Below are 22,223 nucleotides of genomic sequence, written 5' to 3'. Positions count from 1 at the left end.
GCCCGGCTAATTTTTTGTATTTTTTAGTAGAGACGGGGTTTCACCGTGTTCGCCAGGATGGTCTCGATCTCCTGACCTAGTGATCCGCCCGTCTCGGCCTCCCAAAGTGCTGGGATTACAGGCTTGAGCCACCGCGCCCGGCCAACATACTATTTTTTTCATCTATAAAATGGGACAATAACAAAATCTACCTCATAGAGTCAAAATAAGGATTAAGTGAGATAATCCATGGAAAAAAGCCTAGCTATTATTACAATAATAGTATAGGGCATGCTGCTATTAACGAAGAAATTTGTAACTTAAAAAAAATATAGATTCTAAGAAAAAGTCAATTAATTGCTTGAAAATGACCAGATTCAACAACCACTAAAACTCCTTTTTCCTGGAAGAATGTGACCTAAAACAGCTATGTTTGGTTCCATTTTGCATCTTCTTAGAACTGGGATACACAGCCTGCAAATCAGGACGGGCAGTGGCCTGGGAGATGGGGAGATGTCAGCAATGCCTGTACTCAGAGTTATTGCCAAACTAGATCCAGAGTAAGAGATCTGCTCATCCAGCTAGGGTCACCCTAAGGTCCACAGTTCTCTTAGATGACTGCTCAATTGTAATCTCAGATTACTGCTCAATTGTGTTTTAAAATTTTGAAATAAATTAGAAATTCTTCATTTCTAATGCTTATATTACACTTCAAATATATCACAGGCTGGGCGCGGTGGCTCACGCCTGTAATCCCAGCACTTTGGGAGGCCAAGGTGGGCAGATCACGAGGTCAGGAGATAGAGAACATCCTGGCTAACACAATGAAACCCCATCTCTACTAAAAATACAAAATATTAGCCAGGCGTGGTGGCGGGTGCCTGTAGTCCCAGCTACTTGGGAGGCTGAGGCAGGAGAATGGCGTGAACCCAGTAGATGGAGCATGCAGTGAGCCAAGATTACGCCACTGCACTCCAGCCTGGCAACAGAGTGAGACTCTGTCTCAAAAAATAAATAAATAAAAAATAAAATAAAATATTACAAATAAGTTATTTTTAAAAATCACATATGTAGTATTCTACTCTGTATAAATTTATCTTTAAAACTATATATTTCCAGGACTATCTGGTTTATTAAATGTTTTTATTTTGAGGAAATACATAATATTTTTGAACATCTAGCATGAAAGCCAATCAGCTCTAGCTTACCTGTGTTCATGAAAAATTACAAAACAAATTTCCCACTTATTGGTATATATAAAATTGATTTTATAACGTAAGTTTAAAGTAGTGCCTGCTATCATGGGTAATTTTACAATTAAAGTCCAGAATTCAAATGTATACAAATGGCAGACATTTTAACTTACCGGTAGTAAAGTCCTTGAACTGCTGTATGTACTCCATGACCCTATGAGTCTGACCCTGTTTACACAAGCAAAGAATAGCTTTCTTGTGCAGGCCACATTCACTGTAGATAATCTGAGCTAAAGCCAGGCACTTGGCCTTGTTATAAGTATCCTGCTCCCCATAATCACAAATCACATCCCCAGCCTCCTCAGAAAATGTCAGTCTAGAACAAGCAGATCAATAAGACATACGTTAGAAAATTCCTGATGAGTGGCTGAGGCTGAAATATTTGAAAATTCAGCACAGTAGAACTGGATTTTCTACTGCCTGCAAGAATTCCAAGTTACAATTTAATAGGCCATTGATTATGTAGGAGAAATTAAACATATCTGAGATTTAACAACAACAACAACAAAAAATCAGTGTGTATTCCCTTGGAGGAAGACATTTTGGCTCCTCAAAAGCTCAAGTTTCAAAAAAAAACCACAAACAAGATTAAAACTCTCCTAAAAAGACTGATAGGTCTAAAAATTACGAGGTAAACAAAAATGCTCTCATAATTGGGGGTCTTAATATTCTCAAGCAGTTATCGAGATTCTAAACCCTATGGAATATAAAAGCTTATTAAATATTGGTTATAGATAGTGACAGCAATTTCAGCTCATAGAGGTAGATATTGCAAGCATTTTTACCAAAAGTAAAACAGAAAGTGTGACAGCACTGTTATTTTTTAAATTTGTTATAGATTTATAAGAGGCAAGAGGGGAAAATGGACATAATTGTGCCTATTAGGAAAGACCGAAGAAGCAGTTCTTTTGAGATGGGTCAACAGAATAGATTTCACTTGTCCTATTTTAGTGTACCACCTTTATACACAACTGAAATTAATCATCTGTTGTACTATCAGAGTAAATTCCCTAGAAACTATAAGCATAGCCAAAAGAACATCTGTGCATGATTAAAGATATCACTTCTAATTACTAATGGTATGAAAATTATACTTTATATTTTTAATTAATAGCTACAAAATAACGGCAATCGTATGATATTGGTGTCTGTATACATCTAAAAATGCTGGTAACATTAAAATGAAATCCTGAACCCCCTACACGATGTCTCTTTACTGAAAATTCAGTAAATAAAGCCTTCTGTGTTTATTGGGGTGGGCAGCAGAGGGGGGAGTCTAAATCAAAAGGCAGCTTGAGTACAAATCAATTATTTAATTAAGCAGTTCTCTGATTTCCACACTTTAATACCAAAATAAAGGTTTTAGTAGCTACAGTTGCGACAATTCCTGAGGCTGAACAAGTTAATTATTTCAGTCTATGTAGTGACTGAAATACTGTAGCAAAGTCATAACGCCAGTATTTTAGTATTTATTTATCTTACTAATGCCATTTTTTTAAGGGTCACCACCTCAGAGAAGGCCAGGGCTGGGAAGGGGACCAGGGAAGTTCCCTCCCCCTTTTTCCCTCCAATCACCTCATCATACCCTCTTTCTGTTTTCCTAAAGTCCCCTTGTTGGGTTTTCTCACCCTTACTCCTAACTCAAAGAGGACTGTTTCTGGGACTTCTGAAAGTGGATCTGAGACCAGGCTAGCTCTGGAGAATATGAACAGCTAATAAATAAAATAAAATATGCTTAACCCCACAGTAATCTAAGACATATTGGATTATAAATTTGGTTTAAAAATTTTTAATGTCAAAATAAAGGTAATATACAATCTCTAAATCCATGCATAAAATTTATTTACTGTTACTTTCTAGGATTGAGTTTGCAAAGTTAAAATTTCAGAGAGTATTTATCTTCTGGGAGCAATGTCTGCAATTAAGAGAAGTAATACCAGTAAAGGATGGTTCCTTAAAATTTAGACTTTGTAGACCAAGTGATTAGACTTTTCACAGGTAAGAATGACTAAGAGAGCCATGATTAGCCCATTAGGCAGGCTGCTAAAGGGCTAGCTCTATGCTGAGCTTCTGGGAATGAACTGGAAGGCTTTTTAAGGCAGCTATGTGATAGAGGCCAGATAATCAGAGGCAGAAGCCAGGAAACAGAGACTAAGTATGAAGAATGTGAATTGCCTTTAATATTCCCTGTTATATTATCTCAGGATCCTTAAAACTAGTGGCATTTCCGGCCGGGCGCGGTGGCTCAAGCCTGTAATCCCAGCACTTTGGGAGGCCGAGACGGGCCGATCACGAGGTCAGGAGATGGAGACCATCCTGGCTAACACGGTGAAACCCCGTCTCTACTAAAAAATACAAAAATCTAGCCGGGCGAGGTGGCGGGCGCCTGTAGTCCCAGCTACTCGGGAGGCTGAGGCAGGAGAATGGCGTAAACCCGGGAGGCGGAGCTTGCAGTGAGCTGAGATCCGGCCACTGCAGTCCAGACTGGGCAACAGAGCGAGACTCTGTCTCAAAAAAAAAAAAAAAAAAAAAAAAAAAAAAAAAAAAAAAAACTAGTGGCATTTCCTCAATGCATGTAGTCACAGAACTGCATAGTTATTAAAGAATTTAAATTCTTACAACTAAGAGGTAGAATGGGTCAAGAACCATCACTATGTGTAAGAAACTTAGTCTTATCTGAAGTGTCTTTGCACTAGAACTTTTTAAAACAGGTTTTGGTAAAGAACATACACTTTCTGATGATGTCATCAAGTCCAAACCATTTCCAGTGCTCCCTGATAAGTACTTTTTGTGGAGGGTGTAGAAACATGATCAGGCAGAGAAAGAGAGAAGGGCGCAAAGAGAGAAAAGAAGGGCATACATATGAAGAAGAAATCTCCTAAAGCAAAATTAACAGGCCAGTCACGGTGGGTCATGCCTGTAATCCCCAGCACTTTGGGAGGCCGAGGCGGGTGGATCACCTGAGGTCGGGAGTTTGAGACCAGCCTGACCAACATGGAGAAACCCCGTTGCTAGTAAAAATACAAAAAATTAGCCAGGCATGGTGGCGCATGCCTGTAATTCCAGCTAATCGGGAGGCTAATACAGGAGAATCGCTTGAAGCCGAGAATCAGAGGTTGCGGTGAGCCGAGATTGCACCACTATGTTTTTGTTTTTTTTTTTTTTTTTGAGACGGAGTCTCGCTGTGTCTCCCAGGCTGGAGTGCAGTGGCGTGATGTCGGCTCACTGCAAGCTCCGCCTCCCGGGTTCACGCCATTCTCCCGCCTCAGCCTCCCAAGTAGCTGAGACTACAGGCGCCCGCCACCACGCCCGGCTAGTTTTTTGTATTTTCAGTAGAGACGGGGTTTCACCATGTTAGCCAGGATAGTCTCGATCTCCTGACCTCATGATCCACCCGCCTCGGCCTCCCAAAGTGCTGGGATTACAGGCTTGAGCCACCGCGCCCGGCCGAGATTGCACCACTATGCTCCAGCCTGGACAACAAAAGTGAAATTCCATCTCAAAAAAAAAAAAACAAACAAACTATTATGTGGACAGTAAATGAAGGTCATAATAAGAATGGGTGGGAGAAACACTTTGCACTGGTAAATAGTGCCATCAAGATAGCTTTATCAAGTTGTATAGGGGAAATGGTGGATTTGAAATGAGTGGTAGTAGGTAGTAGTATGCAAACCTACCATTTTTATGTTTGGGACATTTCTAAGTCATGACTTTATTTAGGAAGTGCTTGCTTACTAATGTCCATTTATCTCTTTATGATACCCTTCTTAAAGATGAGAGCTCTTCATTATTCCCTAGTATGTGTTCTACATCCCTATGCATTCAGAGCCAAGTAAGCACAGCCCTTATGCTGCCAGCAGCAGGCTATAACTACTAGACAGATGACAGGGAGGCCTTTCCCTACTCTGCCTTCCAATATGCACAGCCCAGCCCATCTTCACAAAGACACAGTACAAGCAGCTGCTATCTATTCTCTGACAGATCTTCGGAAGTTGTTTCGTTGTTATGGTAGACACTGTTCTGGTGCCTCATCCAGGTCCCATTTACTGAACTGGTGCCCCTTCTCCAGCTGACTACTAAGAGCTCACAGTTGCCCCCTTCTCTGAAGAATTGTCCTCAGGTGTCTGTAGCCTCCTCACCTAGAAAATTATGCCTATCCACAACCCCCAGTAGTCTACACTCAACCCCCAGGGACTGACTGATAGGGGTTACAAAAGGCCAGCCCCTTAATAAAAGGAAAGAACTCTGTGTAATGTCTATGCTCTATAACCCTCTCCCTGTGATAATGGCTAATACCAGACTTGAACTGAGTTCACATCCTGCTTGGCTCTTTTCTAAGTCCTATCCTATTTCACTCCCCTTAAAAATTTTCCTGAGGGGTAGTTTATTAGTAAATGATCTGCACCCTAATCTAAGTCTTAAGTTCTCTTCAAGGAAATAGGGAACCTGAATGCCAAAAATATTCCTTTCTGCTCCATTATATAGCAACAGTCCTACCTGTTTATGATAATCAAGTCAGTCAAAACTTCCTGACTCACAAACACTAAAGTTGCAGACATGGGAAGCACACATTTCCTGGGATGGTTAATTTTATGTGTCAACTTGACTGGGCCAGAGGGTGCCCAAATATTTGGTTGAATATTACTCTGGGTGTGTCTGTGGGGTATTTTGGGATGAGATTAACTTTTTCTTTTTAGTTTGCAAGTATTTATTTTCAAATTGTAATGTCAATTTTAACAGTACTAAAAAAGAGATTACACTTATTATAATGAGTTATGTAGTTTGTCAATTTTTTTGTTGAGATGACAATGTTAATATATATACTTTTATTCATCTGATAAAGATGTCATTCACACATTCTATAAAGTTTCATTTTAATTAATGGTTTCCTTCTCTGACATTAGTGCTATTACCAGAACAGGAAATTAGAAAGTATGTCAAAAGCAATGCAAGCTTTTACTCTGTGGCAACTGGCTCTGTTGTGTAGGTAATACTTAACATTCCACACTTACTTTATTCTTACACTGGGAAAAACATTCCAGTGTTTTTTGTGAGAAATCAATGAGGGAGGGGCTGAAGACTATATAAAAATCTGATTTATTATAACAGCAATTTTAAATGACCACTCTAACAGAGTACATGACCTATAAGTGGTACTAGAAAATACTGATAGACTTTCAAAATAAATTTAACATAATTCGTTTAATAATTTTCTCATTTTCCCTAGTGTATACTTTTGTTGTTGTTGTTTGTTTTTTGAGACAATATCTAATTCTGTTGCCCAGGCTGGAGTGCGGTGGCATGCTCAAGTTCACTGAAGCCTTGATCTCCCAGGTTCAAGTGATTTTCCCACCTCAGCCTCCTAAGTAGCTGGGACTACAGGCATGTGCCACCACGTCTGGGTTATTTTGTTTTATTTTATTTTTTTCATAGAGATGAGGTCTCCTATGTTGCCCAGGTTAATCTTGAACCCCTAAGCTCAAGCAATCCTCCTGCCCTGGCCTCCCAAAGTGTTGAGATTACAGGCATGAGCCACCATGACCAGCCTTCAAATTTTCTTTATAAGCTAACAAAACTGATTTTCTTGTTTTGTTCAAGGCTTAACAAAATTCAAAACATTTCTAAATAAAAAGTCAATGTCTGAATAAACTGTATAATTTTGCCAAACATGGTAATTTTAGGTGCATGGGAATAGGCTCTCAGGCCCTAAGATGGGTTCTTCTTCTTCTTTTCTTTTTTTTTTTTTTTTGAGATGGAGTTTCGCTCTTGCTGCCCAGTCTGAAGTGCAATGGCACAATCTCGGCTCACTGCAACCTCTGAGTTCAAACGATTCTCCTGCCTCAGCCTCCCAAGTAGCTGGGATTACGGGCAGGCGTCACCACATCCAGTTAACTTTGTATTTTTAGTAGAGACAAGGTTTCTCCATGTTGGTCAGGCTGGTCTCCACCTCCCAACCTCAGGTGATCCGTCCGCCTTGGCTTCCCAAAGTGCTGGGATTACAGACGTGGGCTGCTGCAACCAGCCAAGATGTGGTTCTTCTTTGTGTGAAAATTGAAGACTGACTCTGCCCTACCCCAAGGTATTCACACAGGAATGTTCTATGAAAGGTCTTTACTTGCTCCCAAGCTTATAATTGTGATAGATATGTATATGAATATGTATATCCCCAGTGTCAGTATATACTTACAATCATTCCTACAATTGCTTTATGGTTTGCTCATAATTATGAAAAGCCAGCAGGCATAGCGATTGTTCTACTTATAGCCAGAAGTATCCACGAGGAGAAAAAAAGCTCACAGGAAAACCTAGGATTCATTTCTTAGATGACCTGATAGGATTTTCACCCTTTGCAGCTGTGTAACTAGTGAGGAAAGTTCATAGACCAGAAAAGCCAAACATTTGGTTGAAATGATGCTGTTCTGTTCTCTGCTCTAGATGGGAGCCATCTTCCCGCCAATGTTACTTTAAAGGATCTCCTCTCCTTTGCCTATGTCTATTGATAACTCTTGTCAATTTCTATCACCCCGATAATAGTCAATATGAAAATAAAGTTATTTGGAATGTAGTTGTGTATTTGCTAAGAAAATTAGATTTCTACAGGAAACTAAATGCATATATATATATATTTTAGACTGAGTCTCGCTTTGTCACCCAGGCTGGAGTGCAGTGGCGCGATCTCGTCTCACTGAAACCTCTGCCTCCCTGATTCACATGATTCTCCTACCTCAGCTTCCCGAGTAGCTAGGACTACAGCCGTGTGCCACCATACCTGGCTAATTTTTGTATTTTTAGTAGAGATGGGGTTTCATCATGTTGGCCAGGTTGGTCTTGAACTCCTGACCTCAAGTCATCTGCCCACCTTGGACTCCCAAAATGCTGGGGTTGCAGGCATGAGCTGCTGCACCTGGCCACCATGCCTGGCTAATTTTTGTATTTTCAGTAGAGACAGGGTTTCACCATGTTGGCCAAGCTGGTCTTGAACTCCTGACCTCAAGCCATCCTCCCAAAGTGTTGGGATTAGCGGCATAGGCCACCATGCCCGACCACTAAACACTTTCTGATTAATTGCATAGGGACCTGAAGTAAATGTTCAAGTAACATATTGATAAAACTATTAATATTTTAGAACAAACAACTTTATTAACCAAATGTCAAAATTAAGTTAAAAGCTTAATTTTGCTTACCTTTGCTGTGTAACCCAATTGATAACTAAATCTAACCGTTTTTCCGATAATCCACATTTGATTCCTTCCAGGGTTAGAGCTGCATCAACAGGACATCGAAAAGCATGACTTGTGATAAAGAGGGCCTCAAAAAATAAGAGTAATGGAAGAGGCTTTCCTCTAATTTTTCCAACAGCTACAGAAAGGAGAAAATTTTCTGAGTCAAATACTTTAAGAAATAGTTTGCTTTTTCTTATTTCATATTACTATTTTCGTGCCTTTGCTTTTCTAAAACTTTAACAATCTAAAATTACACATTTATAATTTTTAACTCATGCTTATAGATTAAACTTTATATTCTGGATAATGACTAAATATCATGGGCCATGTGAAGATGGAGGCAGAGATTGGAATGATCTGCTACAAGCCAAGGGAGGCTAAAAATCGCTGACAACCACCAGAAGCTAGGAGAGAGGCATGAAATGGAATCTCCCTTAGAGCCTCCAGAAAGAATGAACCCTTGACACCACGATTTCAGACTTCTGGCCTCCAGAACTGTGAGATAATATATTTTTCTTTTAAGTCATAGGGTTCTCCTGTTAATGAGGCCAATTTACCTCATTCTTTGGTCATAACCAAAGAAAACAAAAGGTGCAGCTGCAGATACACTGAGGATAAAATTCCTAATGCAAACTAACCTGCTCTAATGACCAATCACATGAGGCAAATATAAAACTGGACATTTAAAGGTATATACTTAGACTAACATAACCTAACTTGGAAAATAATTCAATGAGAATGACAAATTAGGATCCTGAAATTTACATGTAGATTCAGCCAGTGACCAAATAAAGTATGCCAATCCCAAATCAGCATGACTACAATTCATTTTTTTTTTTTTTTTTTTTTTTTTTTGAGACGGAGTCTGGCTCTGTCGCCCAGGCTGGAGTGCAGTGGCTGGATCTCAGCTCACTGCAAGCTCCGCCTCCCGGGTTTGCGCCATTTTCCTGCCTCAGCCTCCCGAGTAGCTGGGACTACAGGCGCCCGCCACCTCGCCCGGCTAGTTTTTTGTATTTTTTTAGTAGAGACGGGGTTTCTCCGTGTTAGCCAGGATGGTCTCGATCTCCTGACCTCGTGATCCGCCCGTCTCGGCCTCCCAAAGTGCTGGGATTACAGGCTTGAGCCACCGCGCCCGGCCTACAATTCATTTTTTATTAAGCTGTATGTACACTCAATGTTTGAACTTGCAGGGGAGGAAGACTGTTAATTTGAATTCTGTTTTTTTTTTTTTTTTTTTTTTTTTTTTTGAGACGGAGTCTCGCTCTGCCGCCCAGGCTGGAGTGCAGTGGCCGGATCTCAGCTCACTGCAAGCTCCGCCTCCCGGGTTCACGCCATTCTCCTGCCTCAGCCTCCCCAGTAGCTGGGACTACAGGCGCCCGCCACCTCGCCCGGCTAGTTTTTTGTATTTCTTAGTAGAGACGGGGTTTCACCGTGTCAGCCAGGATGATCTCGATCTCCTGACCTCGTGATCCGCCCGCCTCGGCCTCCCAAAGTGCTGGGATTACAGGCTTGAGCCACCGCGCCCGGCCTAATTTGAATTCTTAATCCATTAGATTATTTTCCTTTTTGTGAGCAGAAAATAAATTTACCACCATATCTTATTTCCTAGATTTTTATTTAGTTCTCCTCCTCAAAGTCAAGTGAGACAGTTTAGAGAGAACAACTGGATATGGATGTCTTGGAATTTAGAGAACAAAAAGACCAGAGCCTGATATTTGCCTGGAAAGTGTAAAGGTGAAAGGCTAGAGTGAGTAAAGAGAATTAAAGTACGAGCAAATTCTACTTCCACAAGATTGCATGTTCCTCCAGGGTGAAGGAGATTCCATGAAAGGCAGGTAGGCTGGTTGTCTTGAAAAGGCTCTCTTGGAGAGGTCAGATAACCCCACCTGAGAGTCTTTGGGGGTACACACCACCAGAAGTAGCTAAAGGGGAGTCATAAGCAGCCAGCTAAAGTAATACCTCCTGAATCAATAAAAGGCACCATGGAAAGTCCCCAGTGAGGGAAGGCCCTAAAAAGCAAAGACTAAAGCAGTCAACTAGGAGCCATCATTGGGCATCTACCACACCCAAGAAACCAAAGCCAAATGACCACTGCACCAGTTGAGTAAGACCTTTCCTGTCCCTTATATAACCCCACTGTAAAGCTGCCTAGTGATTAGAAGAGGAGGGAGCAGCAGAGTAAAGAAGAATCAAACATGTCTCCTGAGCCTCAACAGGTTCTAGAGCCAAACCAGAGCCAAACCAGGGTAAGGGGAAAATTTTTAGATTAAACAAGAGACTGCAGTTTCTATTTAGTTTAGACTAGACTTTTCGGTACCTAAACATAAAACTATTAATATCTGAAAGTGAGTGAAAAAAAGCTATGTGACATGACCAAGATATTATCCAATAAAATAAATAGGAACGTCAACACAGTCCTTTTAAAGGGCAATGGTGAGGAAGAAAAAAGTTGTTTCTTGCTTTGTACTCTATCAAGTCTAGCTTGAACTTTAGACTCTATCATGTCTAACTGATCTATGATCCAGTTTTATAGATATCAAAGCTGGTAAAACCAGAATAAAAATTGATTCTGCATCTGCTTGAGGGTCTACTAATGAAATGTATGGATTTTCACAAGATAATATATAATATCTATTTTTTAATTGTTCACAGACTTTTTAAACTTATTTCTCAACTCTCAGATATACTGTATTGTAAATAAAATTAATTCTGAATAAGTGGTGTGGTGCTAAAAACCCCTAAAGCTTGTATAGTGCTTTGAAATTATCAACTGGTCTTAACCAATAACTCTAATAAGGTGGGTATCATTAAAATTCCTAGTTTTCTTTTCTTTCTTTCTTTCTTTTTTTTTGTCTTTGAGATAGAGTCTCACTCTGTTGCTAGGCGGGAATGCAATGGTGCAATCTCAGCTCAATGCAACCTCTGCCTCCCGGGTTCAAGCGATTCTCCTGCCTCAGCCTCCCATTTAGTTGGTGCATGCTACCACACCTGGCTAATTTTTATATTTTTAGTAGAGACGGAGTTTCACCATGTTGGCCAGGATGGTCTCGATCTCTTGACCTGGTGATCCGCCTTCCTCGGCCTCCCAAAGTGCTGGGATTACAGCCATGAGCTACCACGCTCGGCCTGTTTTCTTTCTTTTCTTTTCTTCTTCTTTTTGTTTTTTCAGACAGGGTCTCACTCTGTCGCCCAGGCTGGAGTGCAGTGGTACGATCATGGCTCACTGTAGTCTTAACTTCTCAGGTTCAGGTGATCCTCCCACTTCAGCCTCCTGGGTAGCTGGGACTATAGTCATGTGCCACCACGGCTGGCTAATTTTTTTGTATTTTTTGCAGTGACAGAGTTTCGCCATGTTGCCCAGGCTGGTCTTGAACTTCTGGGCCAAGCAATCTGCCTACCCCAGCCTCCCAAAGTGTTGCTATTACAGGCACGAGCCACCACACCTGGCCAACATTCCTGTTTTTCAAGTAATAAAACTGAATTTCAAGTAGATAAAGTAGCTTGCTCAAAGAACACAATGCAAGTGTATACTAAAGATAAAATTGAAACAAAGGTATTGTGCCTCCTACCCAACATTTTATAACATTCTATCCTCTTCATGTTTTGTGATAAGTTAAATATATATACATTTACACACACATATGATGGCAGAAGATTTCTTAGGCCAGGCATGGTGGCTCAAACCTGTAATCTCAGCACTCTGGTAGGACGAGGCAGGCAGATCACAAGGTCAGGAGTTCGAGACTGGTCTGACCAACATGGTGAAACCCTATCTCTACTAAAAATACAAAAATTAGCTGGGCGTGGTGGCACGTGCCTTTAATCTCACCTACTCAGAAGGCTGAGGCAGGAGAATCGCTTGAACCCAGGAGGTGGAGGTTGCAGTGAGCTGAGATCGCGCCACTGCACTCCAGCCTGGGCGGCAGAGTGAGATCCGTCTCAAAAAAAAAAAAAAAAAAAAAAGATTTCCTATACCTACTATAGATTAACAAGATTAAGGGCAATTCAATTAGACTTTCAGGTAAAGATGGCAGACTGAACACACACATTCAATTCTAGTTCATTAAAATCATTAAAATAATAGTAAAGGGATTTCATAAGAACAAATTTAAAAGGAAATAACAAACAAAATTCTGAAAACCAGAAAATAGAGAGTGGAAATTAGCATAGAAGAGCCTTAAAACTTTGATTCCTGGCTGGGAGCGGTGGCTCACACCTGTATTCCCAGCACTCGGGAGGCCGAGGCCGGCAGATCACAGGGTCAGGAGATGGAGACCATCCTGGCTAACACGGTGAAACCCTGTCTCTACTAAAAATACATAAAATTAGCCTCTACTAAAAATGCATAAAATTAGCCGGGCGTGGTGACAGGCACCTGTAGTCCCAGCTACTTGGGAGGCTGAGGCAGGAAAACTGCATGAATCTGGGAGGCGGAGCTTGCAGTGAGCCAAGATTGCACCACTGCACTCCAGCCTGGATGACAGATGGAGACTCTGTCTCAAAAAAAAAGTTTGATTCTTAAACTACCAATAAGGAAAACCAAGAAGAAGCAATCCAGTTCACACCAAACAACACAGAAAGCCTCAGGAATTGCCAGCACCAGGAACCTCTGTAATGAGATGAGCTGAAACTAGAAATCTTGGCTGAAAGGCTGTTTAAAAAGCTACCCCTCACCCAGTCAGATGATACCCCCTTCCAGTACCTAGAAAAAGCTGAGGATTATTCTCTGAAAAAAATAAAACAAAAGGTGTCTACATGAAGACAGCAGACACAGTTGAGGGTAGAAATGCCAAACTATTAATACGCCTTTTTTGAATTTCCAGAGAACTTTCTTCATATTACTAGAATCACACTACATATAAGCTCCATGATGCAAATCATTTTTGCAGGTTTTATTTTCTGCTACATCCACAGCACCTAGAACAATGCCCAGCGTATATTAGATAATCAATTTTGTTGAATGAAGAGTAAATGAATAAACAAATGAATGAGTTGGTTCCACACTTGTCTGTCTCTTTATCTCTCTTCCCAGTTAGTCCTTTATCTCATTGAAAGGATTAGGTCTTACTAATCTTTGTATCTTAATACCTAGGTCATAACAGTTTAAGCTACAGTTAAAAATAGTCTATTTATTAAACTTTTCTGAAAATGTTATAGGAATGTACTTCTGTGAACATTATTTTATTGGAAGCTCTGCTTCTACCAATGATATCTTTGAGCTTTAATATGTCTTAAAAACTAGGTTTTATACAAACTTTTAAAAACAGAAAGCAACTGTCTAAAAAATAAGTATTTTAAGATTTAAGTAATTTTAATCGATTCTAAGCTATCAAACTTCAGATGGGCCTTTAAAGATCTAAGACTCTGAAAACGTGACAGTGTGGCTCACATGGACTACTATTCCTGGCTATATCTTTCCCTCTCCTTAGATAAAATAAAACAACCTACATCCACATGGGAATGAAGTTTGAATTTCAGTTATGTATGTGATTCATGAAGCCAAAGCCAAGAAATTAACGAAGATCAGTTTAAGGCTGTGAAACATCAGAGACCAGGCAGAGACAAACATAAAGCCTTTCCAGAGAATACATAGTAATCCCACAGTGGGGGAGAAATTACGTTCACAATATTATCAATGTAAAAAGCTTACAATATTATAAATAAAAATTATCAGTCACACAAATCAAAGCGCATCCATGAGCAAGAGTTAGGATACCCAATAATCTGGATAATTTATATACTTCAGAACTACACACAACTGACTATAAAAGAAAGTATAAAATATCTATGTTTGGCTGAGCACAGTGGTTCACGCCTATAATTCCAACACTTCAGGAGGCCAAGGTGGGAGGAATGCTTGATTGAGCCCAGAAGTTTGAGACCTGCCTGGACAACACTGTGAGATGTCATCTCTACAAAAACAACAACAACAACAACAACAAAACACATTAACCAGGCATGGTGGGTGTGCCTATACTCCCAGCTACTTGGGAGGCTGAGGTGGGAGGATCACCTGAGCCTAGGAGGTCAAGGTTGCAGTGAGCTGTGATCACACCACTGCACTCCCACCTGGATGATAGACTGAGACCCTGTCTCAAAAAAAAATTATATATTTAAAATTATTAGAAATATAAAGGTAGAAATGGAAGCCATAATAAAGAGGAACAGATTTTTAAAACAAGCAGATTTGAAATTTTCTAGAAACAAAAGATATGATCATTGAGGTGGCACTACAAATTAGTGGAGAAAGTACAGACTTTACATAAATAGTACTAAAATAGAGAAACTATATGTTTAAAAAAATAAGGCTGGGGGCAGGGGCTCACGCCTGTAATCTCAATACTTTGGGAGGGCCGGGCGCGGTGGCTCAAGCCTGTAATCCCAGCACTTTGGGAGGCCGAGACGGGCGGATCACGAGGTCAGGAGATCGAGACCATCCTGGCTAATATGGTGAAACCCCGTCTCTACTAAAAATACAAAAAACTAGCCGGGCGAGGTGGCGGCGCCTGTAGTCCCAGCTACTCGGGAGGCTGAGGCAGGAGAATGGCGTAAACCCGGGAGGCGGAGCTTGCAGTGAGCTGAGATCCGGCCACTGCACTCCAGCCTGGGCGACAAAGCGAGACTCCGTCTCAAAAAAAAAAAAAAAAAAAAAAAAATACTTTGGGAGGCTGAGGTGGGCGGATCATCTGAGGTCAGGAGTTTGAGACCAACCTGGCTAACATGGTGAAACCCCGTTTCTACTAAAAACAAAAAAACAATAATAAAAGAAATTAGCCAGGCATGGTGGCATGCTCCTGTACTCCCAACTACTCCTGAGGCAGGAGAATTGCTTGAACCCGGGAAGCGGAGATTGCAATGGGCTGAGATCATGCCATTGCACTCCAGCTTGGGCAACAAGAGCAAAACTCTGTCTCAAATAAAATAAAGTAAAACTGGGCCTGGCACAGTGGCTCACGCTTGTAATCCCAGCACTTTGGGAGGCCAAGGCTGGAAGATCACTTAGACTCAGGAGTTCCAGACTAGCCTGGCCAACATGGCGAAACCCCATCTCTACCAAAAATACAAAAATTAACTGGGTGTGGTGGTGCATGCCTGTAGTCTCAGCTACTCAGTGGTTGGGGCATGACAATCACTTGAACCTGGGAGGAGGACGTTGCAGTGAGCTAAGATCGAGCTACTGCACTCTAGCTCAGGCGACAGAGCAAGACTCTGTCTCAAAAAAAAAAAAAAAATTACTATTAAAGAAAACAACTGAACTCCCAAATCATACTGAACACAAAAACAAGTTTCAGGTAGCTTAAAAACCTAAATGTAAACAGCAAAACTATGATATTTTCAGACGAGAAAAAAGAAAAATGAAAAATGACTTAGGGTAGGGAAGGACTTTTACATAATACATAAAAATAATTAACCTAAGAGGAAAAGACTGATAAATTCCACTACATTAAAATTAAAAACTTCTGTTCATCTTAAGATATCATAATAAGAAAAGATTTTTGTAACTCATTTTAACTAACAAAAGATTAATATTTACAATACGTAGGTAACTCCTAAAAATCATTGAGAAAAATATAGACAATTCACTAGCAAATTGGGCAAAAGATCTTAAGTACTTCATAAAACAGGAAATCCAAATACAAAAATATATATGAGCTGAGTGCAGGGGCTCACACCTGTAATCCCAGCACTTTGGGAGGCCAGCATGGGAGGAGGGCTTAAGGCCGGGAGTTTGAGACCAGCCTGGGCAACATAGCAAGTCTCCATCTCTACAAAAGAATTTTAAAAATTAGCCAGGCATGGTGGCTCACAGCTGTAGTCCCAACTACTTGAGACACTGAGGTGGGAGGATCACTTGAGCCCAGGAGGTTGAGGCTGCAGTGAGCCATGTTTGTACCACTGCACTCCAGCCTAGGTGAGAGAGCAAGACCCTGTCTTAACAAAAGGGTATATGTGTACACATATATATGAAAAGATACTCAATTTCACTGGTAATGAGGCAAGTTCATATTAAAACCATAATAAATTTACATGACCACAAGAATGATAAACATTTAAAGGTCTAACACTACCAACTATTATCAAAGATATGGAACATAGTTTCAAAATCGTATACATTACCATTGAGAATATAAATTAATACAGACACTTTGGGAAAATGTTTGTCATTATATTCAAAAGCTGAAGATATGCATACCTTATGACTCAGAAAGTTCAATCTTAGATACATATCCCAGAGAACTTTACATACATGCACCAGGATATATTTTCATAGCAAAACTGTTTATAATAGCCCCAAACTAGAAACCATCTCAATGTCCATCCGCCACAGAACAGATAAATACATTGTAGTATATTTCATTCTAGAAGATTTAAAATAAACCACAGCTACATGTAGAAACAAGGCTAAATTTCACAACTAATGTTGAGTGAAAAAAAGACATAAAACAATATAATTATAAGCAATAGTACAATTCAGGAACACATGCAGTATTAAAGAACATATACAGTATAATTCAATTCACATTTAAGTGGAGTGGATTACAAGGATGTGATCCAGCTGCCTACCTCAGTAAATATAAAAGACATATTTTTATTTTCATAGTTTCCTTAAGACACAAGTGAATATTTAAGGCAAAAATAGTAACAATGTATATGATAATAGCACAAAAGAAGAAAGATGATGGTAAGGTTCATGCATTATATGTAGAGTAGTAAATTATTAATTCAAGGTAGATTCTGGCAAGCAGTGAATATTATAATCCTTAGAACAACAACTAAAACAATAGTACAAAGAAGTGTAGCCAAAAAGCCAAGATAGGACAAAAGAGGGAATTTTTAAAAACTACTCAATTCACACAATATAAAATTGAAAAGAAGAAACTAAGGAACAAAGAACTGATGAAAATAATTGGAAAAAATATAGCAAAATGATAGGCTTAAGACCAAATATATCAATGCTTTTGTTAAATAGTTATTATGTTAATTATGTTTAGTTACAGCAAATGAACTAAACATTCCATGTTTAGTTGAGGACTAAATTCATGAGGACTAAACATGAATTGAGGACATGGAGCTGGAAGTCTGGTGAGGTCGATGTAGATAAAGATCACAGGGCAGACTACCAGAAGGAAGAGCGCTGCCTGGGGTAAGAGCTTCAAAGACCTGCACAGAGTCCCCCACAGGTCATCAGCTGAGTACTGATTAGCGCATGCAGGTGAGGAAGCTACCTAAGGCCAGGGAAAGAACTATTCAGAAGGATTAGAGGGACTAATCCCTAGAGCTTAGAAAGAGCTGAGAATAACTCTTCCACCGGAATGGGAAACTTCATAATCCTCAAGTATGAGGTAGAATATTCAGAAAGGTTTTGCCTCAAACCAAACACTGCTCCAGTCCTGCCTAACAAAACTTGAAAACAAGCTCCAGAAGGATCACATTGTTTCCAAGTAACTTACCTATATCCCAGAACAAAGGTTAAGAAGAATTTACCAAAATCCAGCACCATTATGGTAAAATTCTTTTTTTTTTTTCTTTTTGAGATGGAGTCTCGCTCTGTTGCCCAGGCTGGAGTGCAGTGGCGTGATCTCAGCTCACTGCAAGCTCCACCTCCCGGGTTCATGCCATTCTGCTGCCTCAGCCTCCCGAGCAGCTGGCACTACAGGCGTCTGCCACCACACCCAGCTAATTTTTTTGTATTTTTTTAGTAGAGACGGGGTTTCACTGTGTTAGCCAGGAAGGTCTCGATCTCCTGACCTCGTGATCTGCCTGCCTCGACCTCCCAAGTGCTGGGATTACAGGCATGAGCCACCGCTCCTGGCATAAAATTCTTAATGTCTTGCATCCAATCAAAAATGAAACTTGCAAAAAAGCAAGAAAATATTACTCATAATGAGAAAAAATGTAATAAATCAAAATTGACATGATAGAATTTGTAGAAAAGGATATTAAAAGTTATTATAACTATATTATTTCATATTTATGAGGGAGAGAAAAGATGGAATATGTTAAGTAGAACATGAGCTGTATAAGAGAAACTCAAATCAAAGTTACAGAGATGAAAACTACAATGTCTGAAATGAAAAATACACTGGATGGGATTAACTGCAGATTAGATATTGAAGATTAGTGAATTTAAAGACAGCAATAGAAAATATCCAAAATAAAACATAAAAGACTAAAACTTGGACAAAGAATAAATGAGCTGTAGGACAACTTCAAGCATATAATTGATGTCCCTGAATGGTGAGTGGGGAGAAGGGAGGCGGGGGCAGAAACATATTTGAAAAATAATGGCTATGTATTTTCATATATGAGGAAAATCATAACCCACAGATCCAAGAATCTCAATGGACTCTAAGCATAAGAAGCATGAAAATAAAACTATACTAATGCTCATAATCAAATTGCCAAAAAAAAGTAAAAATGAGAAAATCTTAAAAGTAGTAATAGAGAAAAGATACATATGTACAGAAGAACAAAGATAAAGATGAAATAACATTTCTCAGCAGAAATAATGCAAACCAGAAGACAGTGAAACAAAAATCCTTTAAGTATAGAAAGAAAAAAAAGTCTATCTAGAATTCTATACCCAGTAAAAATACCTTTCAAAAGTGAAGGTAAAATGCAGAATTTAAAAGCTGAATGAATGTAACACAAGCCAATCTGCACTAAAAGATTAAAGGTAGCTTTTCAAGCAGAAGTAAAATGATACCAGATGGAAATATATATATATATAATTTATATATAATTTTTTTTGAGACAGAGTCTCTCTCTGTCACCCAGTCTGGAAAGCAGTGATCTCAGCTCACTGCACCTCTGCCTCCCGGATTCTGGTGATTCCCCTGCCTCAGCCTCTCAAGTAGCTGGGATTACAGGTGCATGCCACCATGCATGGCTAATTTTTGTATTTTAGTAGAGACAGGGGTTCACCTTGTTGGCCAGGCTGGTCTCAAACTCCTGACCTTGTGATCCGCCCACCTCGGCCTCCCGAAGTGCTGGGATTACAGGCATGAGCCACTGCGCCCGGCCGGAAAAATAGGTTTACACAAAGAAATGAAGACTGGGATTACAGGCATGAGCCACTATTTAGCGCTATACATCAAGGGTATAATATCCGGAAAAATAGGTTTACACAAAAACCTACAGAAATGAAGACTAGATGTGGTATTCATGCTAAGCCAGAAAAAGCAGAAAAAAGGTAAAAAAGAAGAAGAAGAAGAAGAAGAGACAAGAAAAGTACCAGCAAAGTGTGGTGGTGTGGTGGGTGCACACCTGTACTCCCAGTTACAAAGAGGCACCTTAAAAAGTTCAATGCACTATGACTGTGCCTGTGAATAGCCACTTACATGTAAATAAGCACCAGCACTCAAAGTATTTCTCCCAAAACATGGTGCTGGAAAAAAAGGCAAAGATTGTCAGATTGGATTATTCATAGGCAAAAGAATGAAACTGGACCCCACCTCACAATACCTGGGATTACACACCCATCACCATGCCCAAATTTTTGTATTTTTAGTAGAGACTAACCAAAAGTAGATCATGTATCTGAATGTGTAAAACTCTTAGAAGAAAACAGGAGTAGATATCTGTGATCTTAAGTTAGGCAAAGATCTCATGGGGTAGACATCCCATCTAGCAATGGGATAGAACTAAAGTCAACAAATATTTATAGTCAAATTTTTGACAAAGGCAAAGCCATAAAAGAGAAAACTCATAAGTGGAACTTATCAAAATTAAAAACTTTTAATTTCAAAAGAAACCAGTGAAACACTTTTTTTTTATTAAAAAGAGTGAAAAGATAACCCACAGATGGGGAAAAAATTTGCAAATCAAATAGGGTTTTAATTCAGACTATACAAGGAACTCCTAAAACTCAATAATAAAAACACAAAAACACAATTGACAAATTATTGGGGGAAACCCCATCCCCGATATTCAACGTGTGTTCTTTTCTATTTCCCTATGTGTCAGCTGGTCTGAGAAATAAAGGGAAAGAGTACAAAAGAGAGAAATTTTTAAGCCAGGTGTCTGGGGGAAACATCACATGTCGGCATGTTCCGTGATGCTCCCTGAGCTGTAAAACCAGCAAGTTTTTATTAGTGATTTTCAAAGGGGAGGGAGTGCACAAATAGGGTGTGGGTCACAGAGATCACATGCTTCAAGGGCGACAACAGATCACAAGGCAGAAGATCAGGGCGAAACTAGAATCACTAATGAACCTCCATGTCCCGCTGTGCACAAATTGTCAGGGTTCAAGAGGAGAGAACCGGTCTGACTAGAATTCGCCAGGCTGGAATTTCCTAATCCTAGCAAGCCTGGGGGCGCTGCAGGAGACTAGGGCGTGTTTCATCCCTATCTACATCTGCATGAGGCAGACACTCCCAGGGTGGCCATTTTAGAGGCTCTGCCCTGGGAATGCATTCTTTTCCCAGGGCTGTTAATTATTAATATTCCTTACTGGGGAAAGAATTCAGCGATATTTGTCTTACCCATTTTTGGTAATAAGAGAAATATGGCTCTGCTCCACCCAGCCCACAGACAGTCAGACTTTAAAGTTATCTCCCTTGTTCCCTGAAAATCGCTGTTATTCTGTTCTTAAGGTGCTCAGATTTCATATTGTTCAAATACACATGCTCTACAAACAATTTATGCAGTTAACTCAATCATCACAGGGCCCTGAGGTGACATTCATCCCTAGCTTATGAAGATGATGGGGTTAAGAGATTAAAGTAAAGACAGGCATAGGAAATAACAAGAGTATTGATTGGGGAAGTGATAAATGTTCATGAAATCTTCACAATTTATGTTCAGAGACTGCAGTAAAGACAGGCATAAGAAATTACAAAAGTATTAATTTGAGGAACTAATAAATGTCCATGAAATCTTCACAATTTATGTTCTTCTGCTATGGCTTCAGCCAGTCTCTCCGTTTGGGGTCACTGACTTCCCGCAACACAAATGACCAAAGGATAGACATTTCTCCAAAGAAGATATACAAATGGCCAAGAGACAAGTCAAAAGATGCCCAACATTATTGGTCATTATGGATGTGTAAATAAAAACCACAATGAGATACTGCTTCACACTTTGAGAAAGTCTATAATCAAAAGATAGGTAAAAACACATCCTGTTCATAAGGAACCCTTATACATTGCTAGCAGGAATGGAAAATGGTGCAACCAAACAGATAAGCAGTTCCTCAAAGTGTTAATACAGAGCTACCACATAATTTAGCTCAGCAATTTCACTCCTAAGTCTCTACCTAAAAGAAATAAAAACATGTAACCACACAAAAACTTGTATACAAATGTTCATAGCAGCATTATTCATAATAGCCGAAAAGTGGGAAAAGCCCAATGACCATCAACTGATGAATGTATAGACAAATGCAGTACATTCATACAATGGAATATTATTTAGCCATATAAAGAAATGATACGTGCTACAGCATGAGCAAACCTCAAAAACATTATGCTAAGTGAAAGAAGCCTGTACTAAAAAGACCACATAGTACATGATCCTATTTACACAAAAGGACCAAAACAGGTAAATCTATACTGACAGCAAATAGATGAGTGGTTCCCTACAGTTTGGAGAGGAAGAAGAGATTGGCCGGGCGAGGTGGCTCAAGCCTGTAATCCCAGTACTTTGGGAGGCCGAGGCGGGTGGATCACGAAGTCAGGAGATCGAGACCATCCTGGCTAACATGGTGAAACCCCGTCTCTACTAAAAATACAAAAAACTAGCCGGGCGTGGTGGCGGGCGCCTGTAG

At 39.9% G+C, this 22,223-nt stretch overlaps 2 protein-coding genes across 7 annotated transcripts in view; one reads left to right on the top strand and one right to left on the bottom strand.

The window, feature by feature from the left end:
• The window catches only part of RPS27A (ribosomal protein S27a), a 169,332-nt gene that overhangs the window by 104,187 nt on the left and 42,922 nt on the right, over positions 1-22,223 (top strand). The gene's annotated exons all lie outside the window — the stretch shown is intronic.
• CLHC1 (clathrin heavy chain linker domain containing 1) overlaps positions 1-22,223 on the bottom strand; it is a 66,425-nt gene that overhangs the window by 4,239 nt on the left and 39,963 nt on the right. For all 6 annotated transcript variants that reach the window (XM_050754671.1, XM_050754675.1, XM_050754672.1 and 3 more), the window contains 2 exons: positions 8,417-8,591; positions 1,346-1,548 (listed from right to left, as the gene is read on the bottom strand). In XM_050754671.1, the coding sequence (XP_050610628.1) occupies positions 1,346-1,548; positions 8,417-8,591 (378 nt within the window). The remainder of the gene's footprint in view (positions 1-1,345; positions 1,549-8,416; positions 8,592-22,223) is intronic.

This window comes from Macaca thibetana, chromosome 13 (genome assembly GCF_024542745.1).
Source record: "Macaca thibetana thibetana isolate TM-01 chromosome 13, ASM2454274v1, whole genome shotgun sequence".
In the NCBI taxonomy this organism is placed as follows: Eukaryota; Metazoa; Chordata; class Mammalia; order Primates; family Cercopithecidae; genus Macaca; species Macaca thibetana.
This window is presented reverse-complemented; position numbering and strand designations above follow the sequence as displayed.